At 43.6% G+C, this 14,189-nt stretch overlaps 1 protein-coding gene across 2 annotated transcripts; it reads left to right on the top strand.

Annotated features, from left to right (window-relative positions):
• Positions 1–822: 822 nt before the first annotated feature.
• Positions 823–10,679, top strand: CLN5 (CLN5 intracellular trafficking protein). 2 transcript variants are annotated; one of them, XM_069601860.1, is made up of 4 exons: positions 823–1,261; positions 6,349–6,514; positions 7,412–7,637; positions 9,826–10,679. In XM_069601860.1, the coding sequence occupies exons 1-4, from the start codon at positions 1,083–1,085 to the stop codon at positions 10,338–10,340; spliced, it is 1,086 nt and encodes a 361-aa protein (XP_069457961.1). In that variant the 5' UTR covers positions 823–1,082; the 3' UTR covers positions 10,341–10,679. The 2 variants fall into 2 exon arrangements, with proteins under 2 accessions (XP_069457961.1, XP_069457962.1); XM_069601861.1 differs by having other exon boundaries at positions 840–1,261; positions 8,598–10,679.
• Positions 10,680–14,189: the final 3,510 nt, after the last annotated feature.

Consider the following 14,189-nt stretch of genomic DNA (forward strand, 5'->3'; position numbering starts at 1 on the left):
TGATCGCCAGAAGGGGAGTTGATCCTGTTGCTTTCCTGAGGCGGCTGAAGGGTCAAGGAAGACAGAGTGATGTGGACTCCTGTCCCCAACCAAAGTGGCAGAGCTACCCAGGAGGAACCCGCCTGGGAGGCAGGTGGGGCTGGACTGTGTCACAGCGCTTAGCGGCGATAGCCCCGGCTGTGTCGTCAGTGTGGCCACTGGCATCACCAGATCCGTCGGGTGAGAACCAGTCACCGCGCCATCTCCGTTTTCCTCACTGCACTCACCTCCCCCAAATACTCTCCTTCACTCAGATGTCTGTTGTCACCTAGTCTGGGCCCTAAGGGATGAAGGGAAAGTGCGGCGCTCCCAGGGGGCAAAGAATCCACCTGCCAATGCAGGAGACGCAAGAGTTCGATGCCTGGGTTGGGAAGATCCCCTGGTGAATGGAATGGCAATCCATTCTTGCGGGAGAGTTCCATGGACAAAGGAGCCTGGTGGACTACAGTCCATGAGGTCACAAAGAGTCAGTCTCTCTCTCTCTCTCTCACACACACACACAGACACACATACCCCAGAGGAGCCCAAATCCCATGGACAGAGGAGCCTGGCGGACTACAGTCCCTGAGATAACAGAGTCAGACAGACAGACAGACAGACACACCCAAAGGAGCCCAAAGCTGGCTTTTCTGTGCTTTTGCTTTTCGTGGTGGTTGTTGGGAGCAGACGCTCCAAAGGAGCGCAGCCGTGAGGCCAGGAGAACTCGGTATTACGAGTCAGTCAGAGAAAAAGGGTTCCTGTTCGGGCTGCTCAGGGGAGCCGGACCGGAGCGCCTTCCGGGTCGGCCAAGTCCGGAAGCCGCCCCCGCGCAGGGCGCCAGGCAGGAGCAGAGCCTCGGCGGCTCCGACACCCTGCGCTGAGTTCCCCTGCGCTCGCGGAGGCGGCGGAAGCCGAGGGGACCGAGCCCTCCGCCCGGGCGCGCCAGGCAGGGGCGGGGCCGCGGGCGGACCGCCGCCGGGGTCCCGAGTTCTGCGCATGCTCGGCTCGCTGGCCCTCCGCGGTCTCGGGGCTGGGGAGGCGCCGCCCGCAGCGGGAGCCGGCACATGGCGCAGGCGGGGGGTGCCGGTGCGGGGGCCTGGGGTCGGCGGGGCGCGGGCGCAGGTGCGGGCCCGGAGCGGGCGCCTTGGCGCTGGGCCCCCGCGCTGCTCTGGCTGGCGGCGGCGACGGCGGCGGCGGCGGCGGCGGGCGACCCCTCCCGGCGCCAGTGGCCGGTGCCCTACAAGTGAGTGCGCGGCTGGACGGGGCGGGCGTGCGCGCGCGCGACCGAGGTTTTCTGTCCAAAGTGCGTGGGGGCGGTGGCGGGGGGGAGTTGCGTCCAGGTCGCGTGATCGTGCGGGGGAGGCGCCGGGAGACCGTGAAGGCGCGGCGAGGAGCGAAGTGGAGAGTTCCTGGGGCGCGGCTGTTTGTTGCACGATGCCCTGGGGTCTTTCTTCCTCCCGAGGCCGTTGAGCCAGTTCCAAAGTGACTGTCCTGAATCGTGGGGGAAAAGGGACTAATGTTATTTCGTTGTGTGATTTTCGGTACAAATCGCTGACAATTTGAGTAGTTTGGGGAGACTTAATAAAGTATTTTCTATCGTGTCAGGTCCCGTCATTAGTTATCGTGCGTAACATTTGCACTCCCAGTTACCAGTTAACCTAGCTATTGGGACTTCCCGTTTTCAGCACTCAAAGTTGGGTATCTAGGGAATCCCCTCGCCACGTCCTGTCCCCCCACCTCCTGGGTGAGTGGCCTAGACTGTCCACAGTCTTCAGCCAGGAGGTATAGGTCGCTGGTGTTATGCTGTGGATGCGGAGATGTAGGAAGCGTGTTTGAGCCTTTGAACTAGAACAGTATTTACGTAGCCTAAGGATCAGAGGTTGCTAAGCAGAGAAAAGGAAGATAAAGTGTCAACATCAGGCAGGGGAAAACCTAGCAGCTTTTGAAAATGCACACTCCTTTCGGATGAAAATAGCGAGTTGGCAGGCAGGATAACCTGGTCGCGAGCGAGTTCTAGGCTCTGACCGCAGCAGATCGAGTCAGGCCCCATCATCACTAGCTGTGTGATCTGGGAAAGTCGCTCAGGATCTCTGTGCCCACGTATCCTGAGTCAGAAAGTAGGAATAGTAGTTACTTCAGGTTTTATTGTGGTGGTTAAATCTAGTAAAGGCCAGCCAGCATTTCAGACCTGATACAGTATTAATGTATTCTGCCTGCTGAATGGCTTGCTGGGCCTTCTTTTGCTTGATATACAGGAAGAGAGAAGTTTGAAGCTGGTTTTCTTGAAAATGTTATTAACAACAAAGTGTTCCCCCCAAAGTAAAAATATAATATTCAGTAAAACAAAGAAGAGAGTGAAATCCAAAACTACTTGATTTACATTTAAAAGTTTGAAATGTTAAGCACGTGCCTTCATTTACCCCATAATAAAATTTTAATTTTATTATGTTTACACTTAAATTATACTTTTGAAATTACCATTGACCTAAATTTGATTTTGCTGTAAGCAGATGAAATTTATGTATAGTTAACTATTCATTTTTAAATCAGGTAAGCACCTGTAAAACAGGTAAAAATTTAGGTGAGTTTTTAATATTTTTGTCTAAATCAAGATTTAAACTTTTTAAGTTATAGACATTTTTGTTGATGTGTCCCTGCTGCTGCTGCTGCTAAGTTGCTTCAGTCGTGTCTGACTCTGTGTGACCCCATAGACAGCAGCCCACCAGGCTTCCCCGTCCCTGGGATTCTCCAGGCAAGAACACTAGAGTGGGTTGCCATTTCCTTCTCCAATGCATGAAACTGAAAAGTGAAAGTGAAGTCACTCAGTCGTGTCCGACTCTAGCAACCCCACAGACTGCAGCCCACCAGGCTCCTCCATCCATGGGACTCTCCAGGCAAAAGTACTGGAGTGGGGTGCCATTTGTTGATGTGTTAGGATTGATTTCACAAAAAATCTGGTAACTTCTCTGGCAGTCCAGTGGTTAAGACTTCACCTTCCAAGGCAGGGATGCTGGTTTGATCCATGGTCAGGGATCTATGATCCCACATGCCTCACAGCCAACAAACAAAACATAAAACTGAAGCAATATTGTAACAAATTCAATAGACTTAAAAAATTAAATGATCCACATTAAAAAAAAAAAAAAAACACCCAAAACAGTAGGTCTAGCTAGGGCCCCAGAGATCTAGGATTCTTAGAGGACAGATGAAGTGAAGTGAAAGTAGCTCAGTTGTGTCCGACTCTTTGTGACCCCCATGGACTATACAGTCCATGGAATTCTCCAAGCAAGAATACTGGAGTGGGTAGCCTTTCTCTTCTCCAGGGGATCTTCCCAACCCAGGGATCAAACCCAAGTTTCCTACAGTGCAAGTGGATTATTTACCAGCTGAGCCACAGTGGAAGCCCAAGAATACTCAAGTGGGTAGCCTATCCCTTCTTCACCAGATCTTCCCGACAAGGAATTAAACTAGGGTCTCCTGCATTGCAGCCAGATTCTTTACCAACTGAGCTATCAGGGAAGCCCATAGAGGGCAGATAGCAGCTTGTTTCTCCCTTTCCTCTCTCTCCCCAGTGCTACGTATGAAAGGAGTGAGCTCCTGCTGATCTCAATTCATTGTAGCCCTCCCGCCGCTATTGCCATGGCCCTCTCAGGGCCCTTCTTGATGCATGCCATGACCTCCACTGACCTCAGCCTTAACTTGGCTTCCCTCCCCACCCTCTTCTAACTCATAAAATGAGGTTTATTTTGGAGCAAATTCAGTTATATCACACCTGCCTACTTCAGATCCTTTAAGCTCCTTCCTGGGCTCAATCCTCCCCAGTTGTGTGCCTCTAGGGGGGGTCTTCACAGTGTCCAGGCAAACCTAGTTGTATTGCACTTCTCAGATACTGTGTTTTCTACAAACTGAAGATTTGTGACAACCTTGTGTTGTCAGATTTTTTTTTTAGCAATAAAGTATTTTTTAATTAAGGTATGTATGTCTTTTGTAGACATAATACTGTTACATGCTTAACAGACCACAGTATAATATATATATTATGTATCACAGTATAATACGTAATATTATGTAATATGTATCACAGTATAATATGATTTTTATATGCACTGGGCTGGGAAACTAAAAAATTCCAGTGACTCACTTATAACATTATTTAATGTACTGTGGTGGTCTGGAAGCGAACCCACACCATCTCCGAGGTGTTCTTGAATTAGCTCAGAAAGACCATCCCTGCCTCCACTTGCTCTCACCACTCCTGCCTCGAATCTTGAATTCCAGTCTTAAAACTACTCAGCAGCTCAGTGGTAAAGACTCTGCCGGCCACTCAGGAGCCACAGGAGACATGGGTTTGATCCCTGGGTCAGGAAGATCCTCTGGAGGAGGGCATGGCAACCCACTCCAGTATTCTTGCCTGGAGAATTCCATCGACAAAGGAGCCTGGTGGGCTACAGTCCATGGCGTTGCAGGGTCGGCTGCAACTGAGCATGCACAGACCCTGCTGCCCTTCATCACTTGTTTAATGTCTTGCCAGCTGTTACTCCCCTTGAGTAGTTCAGTTCAGTTCAGTCACTCAGTCGTGTCCAACTCTTTGTGACCCCATGAATCGCAGCACGCCAGGCCTCCCTGTCCGTCACCATCTCCCGGAGTTCACTCAGACTCACGTCCATCCAGTCCGTGATGCTATCCAGCGATCTCATCCTGGGTCGTCCCCTTCTCCTCCTGCCCCCAATCCCTCCCAGCATCAGAGTCCTTTCCAATGAGTCAACTCTTCTTCGCATGAGGTGGCCAAAGTACTGGAGCTTCAGCTTTAGCATCATTCCTTCCAAAGAAATCCCAGGGTTGATCTCCTTCAGAATGGACTGGTTGGATCTCCTTGCAGTCCAAGGGACCCTCAAGAGTCTTCTCCAACACCACAGTTCAAATGCATCAATTCTTCGGCGCTCAGCCTTCTTCACAGTCCAGCTCTCACATCCATACATGACTACTGGAAAAACCATAGCCTTGACTAGACGGACCTTAGTCGGCAAAGTAATGTCTCTGCTTTTGAATATACTATCTAGGTTGGTCATAACTTTTCTTCCAAGGAGTAAGCGTCTTTTAATTTCATGGCTGCAGTCACCATCTGCAGTGATTTTGGAGCCCAAAAAATTGAAGTCTAACACTGTTTCCACCGTTTCCCCATCTATTTCCCATGAAGTGATGGGACCAGATGCCATGATCTTCGTTTTCTGAATGTTGAGCTTTAAGCCAACTTTTTCACTCTCTTTCACTTTCATCAAGAGGCTTTTTAGCTCCTCTTCACTTTCTGCCATAAAGGTGGTGTCATCTGCATATCTGAGGTTATTGATATTTCTCCCAGCAATCTTGATTCCAGCTTGTGTTTCTTCCAACCCAGCATTTCTCATGATGTACTCTGCATATAAATTAAATAAGCAGGGTGACAATATAGAGCCTTGATGTACTCCTTTTCCTATTTGGAACCAGTCTGTTGTTCCATGTCCAGTTCTAACTGTTCCTTCCTGACCTGCATACAGATTTCTCAAGAGGCAGGTTAGGTGGTCTTGTGTTCCCATCTCTTTTCAGAATTTTCCACAGTAGGAATAGCATTTTATGTTTTGTGTCCCTCTTTCCTAGTATAATAGTAGATCCTCAATAAATATTGAAGGAATTCCCGCCCTACAGACTGTGTGCTCAGTCGTGTCTGACTCTTTGCAACCCCATGAACTGTAGCCCACCAGGCTCCTCTGTACATGAGATTTCCCAAGCAAGAATATTAGAGCAGGTTGCCATTTCCTTCTCCAGGGGGTCTTCCTGACCCAAGGATCGAACCCGCATTTCTTGCATTTGTTTCCCTCCTTCCTACCATAATATATTCCTAGTATGATACTCTATAAATATTGAAGGAAATGCTGGCAGATTCTTAATAGAAAATATATTCTATTTAATAATGATAGTTTTTGAATAATGTTAACATATAGAATGTTTGGGAAATTAAATAACATTGAAAACTACTCTTTTATTCAGGAAATATGTCTACTAAATAAGATGTAGAGGTATAAACATTTCAGATATGGTCCTTGTCTTCAGAATTCTCACAGTGGGAGCAGGGAACTGGGAAGCAGGCAATTATCAGTGCTTTTAATGTATCATTTGCTATTAAAGACTCATTGGAGTTTGTTCATAGGATAACAAATGTCTATTTATGCACTATGGGCAGAATTTTGGATATTTTTTCTAAAAATGTTACAGTGAAATTAAGATCTGGATTCTAAGATCTGTGAGAACCAAATTCCTCTTGGAGTGTAAGTTGATTTTTTTTTTCGTCATTAGACGCTTCTCCTTCCGTCCGGAACCAGATCCTTATTGTCAAGCTAAATATACTTTCTGTCCCACTGGCTCCCCTATACCAGTGATGAAGGATGACGATGTCATTGAAGTCTTTCGATTACAAGCCCCAGTGTGGGAATTTAAATATGGAGACCTCCTGGGACACTTGGTAAGGTTGCATCTTGATCTTATAACTTAAGTGATTTGATTAAGTGGATTTGAGGGAATAATCACTATTCAAAGGACTGGTTTTAGAGTATGTTCTTTGGTGTTCCTCTTCAGTTCAGTTCAGTCACTCAGTCATGTCCAACTCTTTGACCCCAAGGACTGCAGCACACTAGGCTTCCCTGTCCATCACCAACTCCTGGAGCTTGCTGAAACTTGTGTCCATCCACTCAGTGATGCCATCCAACCATCTCATTCTCTGTCATCCCCTTCTCCTCCTGCCTTCAGTCTTTCCCAGCATCAGGGTCTTTCCCAATGAGTCAGTTCTTCACGTCTATGGCCTAAGTTCCTCTTCACAGATTTAAAATGAGCAGTCCAGAAAACACCAGGTTTTATGATGCTGACAGTAATCGATGCAGTTGCTTTCATCCCTTTTGATATTCTGAACCCAAACCCAATTCCTGTACCCAGATCCTAGAAAGAAGGAAAGGAGGAAGCCCAGAAAGGGAACAGGGCACGTAGGAGTCACTTCATGCCCAGGGCCTGTTGTGCACACGTTTCCTGGGTTAGCTCACCATCTGAGCTTCTCATCACCTGAGAGCTACACAGAGTTCGAGAGTCTGTGGCGTGGAGACTTCTCTTACTCATTCTAAGCCGTAAGGAGATTCTGAACATCTGCACATAGCATGCAGTCTTCCTGAGATGAGCCGCAGTGGCCAAAACCAGAGTGGATGAGGGCAGGGAGTTAGAGGAGCCATGAAGTGGATGTGAGAATAGCAGTAGGGAAGGGAAACAGTTGTGCTACTCTGTATGCACTTCTGGTATTGCTTTTTCTCCTGTCTGGCTCCTGAACCAGTGGTTACTTTCCAAATGCTTTTATACATATATGACCTTTCCACAGAAAATCATGCATGATGCCATTGGATTCAGGAGTACTTTAACGGAGAAGAACTACACGATGGAATGGTATGAACTCTTCCAACTTGGAAACTGCACGTTTCCCCATCTCCGACCTGAAATGAATGCCCCTTTCTGGTGTAATCAGGGAGCTGCCTGCTTTTTTGAAGGGATTGATGATAATCACTGGAAGGAAAATGGGACGTTAGTTCTAGTAGCAACCATATCAGGTAAGTTTCAAAAATATGGCAGAATTAGATGATTGAATCAGTATCTGAGTGACAGAAATGACTTTCATTGAGGCCTCTCAATAATGTTCTGCTCTTTAGAGGTCAACTTATAAAATACATTTCCTGAACTACTAACCTTTGACCCTATTATTCATGCAAATCTTCAACTTATCATGTCTACAGATACGATATCTTCCCTATTGTCATCATAAAAATAAATGCAAAGAAACTTCGTACAAATTGGACTTTCTAAAAAAAAATAATGGAGTTTAAATCTCTGTCTTAGAGGTGACCACTAGTTTGTTCTCTGAATCTATGGGTCTGTTTTTTTTTTTTTTTTTATTCTACATACCATATGAAGTCATATGGTAATTTGCCTTCCTCTGTCTGACTTACTCAATAAACATAGTATCCTCTAGGTCCATCCATGTTGTCACAAATGGCAAGATTTCATTCTTTTTTATGGCTGAATCATATTCTATTGTATGTATAAGCCACATTTTCCTTAATCATTCATCCCTTGATGGAAACTTGCATTACTTCCTTGACGATTGTAAATAATGCTGCCATAAATTTAGGGGTACTTGTGTCTTTTCAAGTTGGTGTTTTCTCTTTGTTTGGGTAAGTACCCAGGAGTGACTGTTTTGCATAGAAGCTGCACCAATTTACATTCCCATCTACAGCACCTGAGGCTTTCCTTTTCTCCATATCCTCACCAACACTTGTTGTCTGATGGCTTTTTTGATGATTCTGACAGGTGAGAGGTAACATCTCATTGTGGTTCTGGTTTGCAGTATTGCTGTCTTTTAAATGTAATTTGGGACTCTCTTAATTATGTATCGTGCTGGTTTTTTTCCTATTTTCTAATTGATGTGCCCCAAACCACCCCAATCATATAAAAGTCCATTTCTCTTTTAACAGTGTTCAGCATGATAAATGACTCCCCTTCTTTCATTCCAGGCCAGCTCACATCTCTCCTTTCTCCGTATCCACCTACCTCATTATCTGCAAAATCTTCCTTCTGACATAACAGTATGACGATATGGACAAGTGCTCATTGTTTATTCTGTAGAAGAGTCTGTAATATGCTGGCAGTTAAATCTTTTGTTATTCATCTGCCTTGTGATTAATCCTGTTCGTTGACCTGTTTTCATGTTACCAAATAGTGTTTTGAAGTATTCTTATCTCTTCATCACAAGCAGTGGCTTTTCAGAGTTGGAGAACGCTAAGAACAGTATCCTCAGTTCTAAGAAAAGAGAATTTATATTATTCTACAAGTTTAATTCCATACAGTTGATAAAAGGAGCCACTCTATCCTATAGGGCTTGAATTGATTTTATGGACTCAAGCTGGAGTAACCTAAGAAAGTCACAAACAGTGACAAAGTGAAATGTTGGGATCATGCTGTTTTAGTCTCAGATGAGGTTGTAACCATGCAGAGTATAGTATTTTGATAACATTTGGAGAGATCCCTCTGGTCTGATAGAAGGTGGTAGGAGAGAGTGTTAGCCATCCTGGAGTCTATATAATCCATGAATTTGGTCAAAACTATTTCCAGTTTAGTTGATTCATTGGAAGAATCTGTGTGGTGGGTAGAAAGATTGTAAGCAGACACCCAATAGTCGCAAGTACAGGGAGAAAGGGGAGATGCTAGATATTGAAGGTAAATGGGGTATGGGGTTCCTTCTCAAGGAGCCATTCCTTGGACAGCAAATTCATATCCTATGCATACTTTGTTTTACATAAAAAAGCTTCATGTTTCACCCTCCTCGGTTCTTCATACACGGTCTTGGCCCCATTCACTCATTCCTTTTCTACAGTTTTTCCCTTGCTTCCTTTTACTCTTTTGCTTCTGAATCTAAGATTTGTTGAGCCGAGCAGAAAATGAGGGCTTCAGCATGTATATAATTTAGCTTTTGACTATAGCTTAAACAGTTACAGAATCTGTATTTTTTTATACACTTTGTTATGTCTAATGTTTATAGTTCAGAGGTATCTTGTGCCTTGAAAAATGAAACAAAAAAATTGGCTGAACATGGATTCTTGTTGTAAGATGTAGGTTTGGGAAATTGAGAAACTGTTGTTTATTCAGGTACTTATGGCCTAAATCTGGTTAGAGCATTTTACTTAAAACTAACATGATCAGCTTTAATTATGTTCACATAATTTTTGTTTTGTTTTTAACTAGGAGGCATGTTTAACAAAATGGCAAAGTGGGTAAAACAGGACAATGAAACAGGGATTTATTATGAGACATGGACTGTCCAAGCCAGCCCGAAAAAGGAGGCAGAGAAATGGTTTGAATCCTACGACTGCTCCAAATTTGTGTTAAGGACCTATGAGAAATTGGCTGAACTTGGAGCAGACTTCAAGAAGATAGAAACCAACTATACAAGGATATTTCTTTACAGTGGAGAACCTACTTATCTGGGAAATGAAACATCTGTTTTTGGGCCAACAGGAAACAAGACTCTTGCTTTAGCTATAAAAAAATTTTATTACCCTTTCAAACCACATTTGTCAACTAAAGAATTTCTGTTGAGTCTCTTGCAAATTTTTGATGCAGTGGTTATACACAGAGAGTTCTATTTGTTTTATAATTTTGAATATTGGTTTTTACCTATGAAATCCCCTTTTATTAAAATAACATATGAAGAAATCCCTTTACCTAACAGAAAAAACAGAACACTCTCTGGTTTATAAAACCTTAATTCTACTGCTTTTCTTTCTACCAGCACATCAGTTTTTCAGGGAGTGGTTTTACAAGTGTGGGATTTCTAAGGCCTTTCTTCCTTGGGGCAGAAAGCTAACATACATATGGGGAGCATTGCTTGCATAATGGTACCTCAAGAATTTTTGGAAAGCTGTAAACTCTTACTGTGTTGGCCAAAGTGAACCAACCCATGAGGTGATCTGGATTTCAATCTCCAAGCCTTCGTTCATATGAGAATTATATCACGTCAGATATAAAGGATCTTTGGACTCAATGTTGCATTGTGGGTATGGTGTGCTGAGGCTTAAATTAAAATACCTTTGGTGACATTCTCATGGTGGAAGCTACTTTTTCAAGGTATGATGGTTACGCATTTTCTCATTTTAAGTACGTTTTGGTAGTTTTAACGGACTTTATAGCCTTTTTAACTTCAGGAACCAGGTCTTGCAGTTTGATTTTGTTGTATTCACTTACCTTTAAAGCGTAATTTGGACACCATAGCTGGAGCGGTCGTGTGTCCAGATGCGGTAAAATCAGTGGTAAAGAGCACAGGTTTCCACCTAACGTTTCAGAACTAGCCAGTAACCAGCAATTTGTGACTTAAGCAACTTAACATTTCCTAACGTCAGTTTCCTCATCTCTAAAGCGATGTTAGGACTGTTACAAAGATTGAAGCCATGTATAGTTTGGTCTAGTGAGGCCCCAATAAGTGGTTAACTGTAATGATTAACCAAAGAAACTGCCATCACTGATCTTGTCTAATGTTTACATGCCAGCCTCTCCTGACTTTGTAACAACCACTTAGCCTTTGAACTGGCAGCTTAGTGCTTCTGCAGTTCTTCAAACATACAGGTCGTGGGAGCAGCTGACTGCAAGTTATGTCCGGGTGAATAGGCACGCTCTTAACTCCTCACTGCTTCACAGTCCTTCCGCCACACACTAAAGATACAGCAATAGATGGAGGTACACTTCCCAGAGAGAGGGCAGGTTTTTGTCAGGGATCACCAAGTAGCTGTGCTTCTCTTAGGGCCATCAAACAAGGTTTCAAGGTCCTTAAAGTGGTTGATGATCAACTGAACACCTTATTTCTCTCCATGGGAAAAAATACTAGTCAGTAAAATGATGCAGAGATCAGAGGAAACTGTCTGTATTTAATATTTAAATGTACCAGTCTTATTCCGTTTCTGCCCACATTTGAGTGCTTCCCGGTTAGCACACTGAGTTTTCATAAAAAGCCTAAGCATAGGTACTGTTTACATGATTCAAATGAGGAAACAGACCTTTCCATAGCTACCCAACTAGTGGTAATAGAGCCTCATTTTGAACCAGGTTCTGCTGACCGAATGGGATGCAATCAAGCAGGGTTTTTCAGTGCTCCTCAAAGTGTGGTCCTCAGACCAAGGCCTGGACCAAATGTGACTCACCCCATGTGTTACTGGTCTGTGAGGACGTACTCTGAAAGCAACTTAGACTAATTTTCTGTTGAATCTTAATAAAAAAAAAAAAATGGAGCTTGTACTTTGTCTTTGCTTTTCTTTCACTTGCCTAGGAATTCATAAGTCGTCTTCAAAACTAGAGGCACTGAAACACAGTCTGAAAACAAAAACCCAGCCCTTTAGCACAAGTAGCTCAAGAAGCACCACACCATTTTGCTGATGCCTGCTGCAGGGAGGGCACCTTACCCACGTGGACACACAGAACTTGCTCTCACTGCCTCCATCCAGCCGACTCATGTTAATAGCATAAAACATTTCTCCTTACTTTTGCCTCTAACCTGCTGGATGTCTTCCGAACGTGTCCTAAGAAAACTTGGATTCTGCACTATCACCATCTAGTGGCTAAAAGCAGTCAATGTCAGCTTCTACAGACTTAGGAAAACTGCTCTGGGAAACTGTTTGGACTTCTAGAACTGCACTGGGGTAACAAGCAGAAACTGCTGTGCCAGGTTTGTGGTAACTGTCAATCAGAGAACTTCGCTGCAAAAACAAATCAGCACATCCGTACCTGGGACTTGAATGCAAGATTCTAACAGTTACATTGCTTCCCTAGTGGCTCAGATGGTAAAGGATCTACCAGCAATGCAGGAGACCCAGGTTCAATCCCTGGGTTGGGGAAGATGCCCTGGAGAAGGAAACAGCAACCCACTCCAGTATTCTTGCCTGGAGAATCCCATGGAGAAGCCTGGCAGGCTGCTTACAGTCCATAGGGTCTCAGAGTGAAACACGACTGAGCAACTGACACACACAAAAAGCATTCACAGGTTTTCTAAGAATACTAAGTGGAGAAATTCTATGAAAGTGACATATAGACTCAGGTGACTGTAACAGCCTACAGCATTCATGTTAAGTACTGCTGAAGAATTTATCAGACCTGCCAACTATGCTTAGAAGATGAAGGCTTTGAAGCAGAGATGATTCAGGAACAAGCTTTTAAAATGATTATTGGGAAACCAAAACAACTGCCAATTAAATTTTGCTGTCATCTGAACTACTATGTAACTTACACATTTCTGTTTTTCTGTTAAGTTGTAAGTGTATAAAATTTTGTCTATGAAAAACCATTTGGTTGCAGTTTGACTTATGTTACAGCCTTAGAATAAGTATATCCTCACTCATTCATTCTGGCTCCATATTAGGTAAGTACACCCACAAAGTGTCATCATTTATAGCTACAGGAGAATAGTCAGAAGGTGAAAACAGCTCTTAAACTTTTAAATATTTGGGACTTAGAGTAATGTTCTCAAACCTCACACATACTTTTCCCTGTTCACAGCAAATGAGTTGGCCAAAGTTTGTTCCCAGCATCTTCCTCATATTTACCCTTTATTGTCCAAATAGCATCGTGCTCCTCGAACCTTCTATAGTTTCTATTTAAAACAAGACACTTAGTCATACATTCTTTTACTGGACTGATGATTCTAAGGATAAGCTCTTAATCCACTTTAGAGTAAAAGGTTTTGTGTTCTTTTTTCATGTATCATATGATCTGTCCTTTTTTTCTTTAAGGAAAGTTGGGTACCAGCAAGTGGGTAAAATTTTTCTGGCTGCTTGGTAACATTTAACCGGCTTCACAGATAAACTGGGCTGGAATCTACAGAAAGATAGGGTAGAGCTTGTGAAAAAAGTGTTGGTTGCAGTCATGTCTGATTCTCTCTGACCCCAAGGACTGGGACCCATCAGGCTCCTCTGTCCATGGAATTCTCCAAGCAAGAATACCGCAGCAGGTAGCCATTTCCTTCTGCAGGGGATCTTTCTGACCCACAGATCAAACCAGGGTCTCTGGCATTGCAGGCAGATCCTTTACTGTCTAAGCCACCTCAGAAGCCTGGAGCTTATTTATAGCTTATTAAAGGACCTAGTTCAGGCCTGAGCCGCCTTCATACCAACCCTTCCCTTCTATCCTAAGCTTTTCCATAAATATAAAAAATTCTTTGAATGCAGTAAATTGATTTAATCTTCAGTCATGCCTGTTTTTTCCTGATAATATTGTTAGTAGCCCAGATTTAAGATTTACCAGGGTAAAGTGAAGTTATTTTATGAATGTCATTAAGACAGGAGATGAAAATAACATTGTTTAGAAAATATTCTGATTGTACAGATTTATGTAAAGACGTTTCTAAAAATGCTAGCTGGTTACAAGGATCCTAAGGATTCTATTTCTGAACAGTCTGTTTTATAAATGCTTATTCTAAATGCCTAATCTTGTATCTTCAATTAAAAAAAAAACCATCCTATCATATACATTATTTAACATTATAGCCATCAAATATGGATTTGAAACTAAAACCATAAATCTGACTTGTTTTAAAATCAATTTTAAGAAACTAATAATACAACAGC

This window comes from Ovis canadensis, chromosome 10, assembly GCF_042477335.2.
Source record: "Ovis canadensis isolate MfBH-ARS-UI-01 breed Bighorn chromosome 10, ARS-UI_OviCan_v2, whole genome shotgun sequence".
Taxonomy (NCBI): Eukaryota; Metazoa; Chordata; class Mammalia; order Artiodactyla; family Bovidae; genus Ovis; species Ovis canadensis.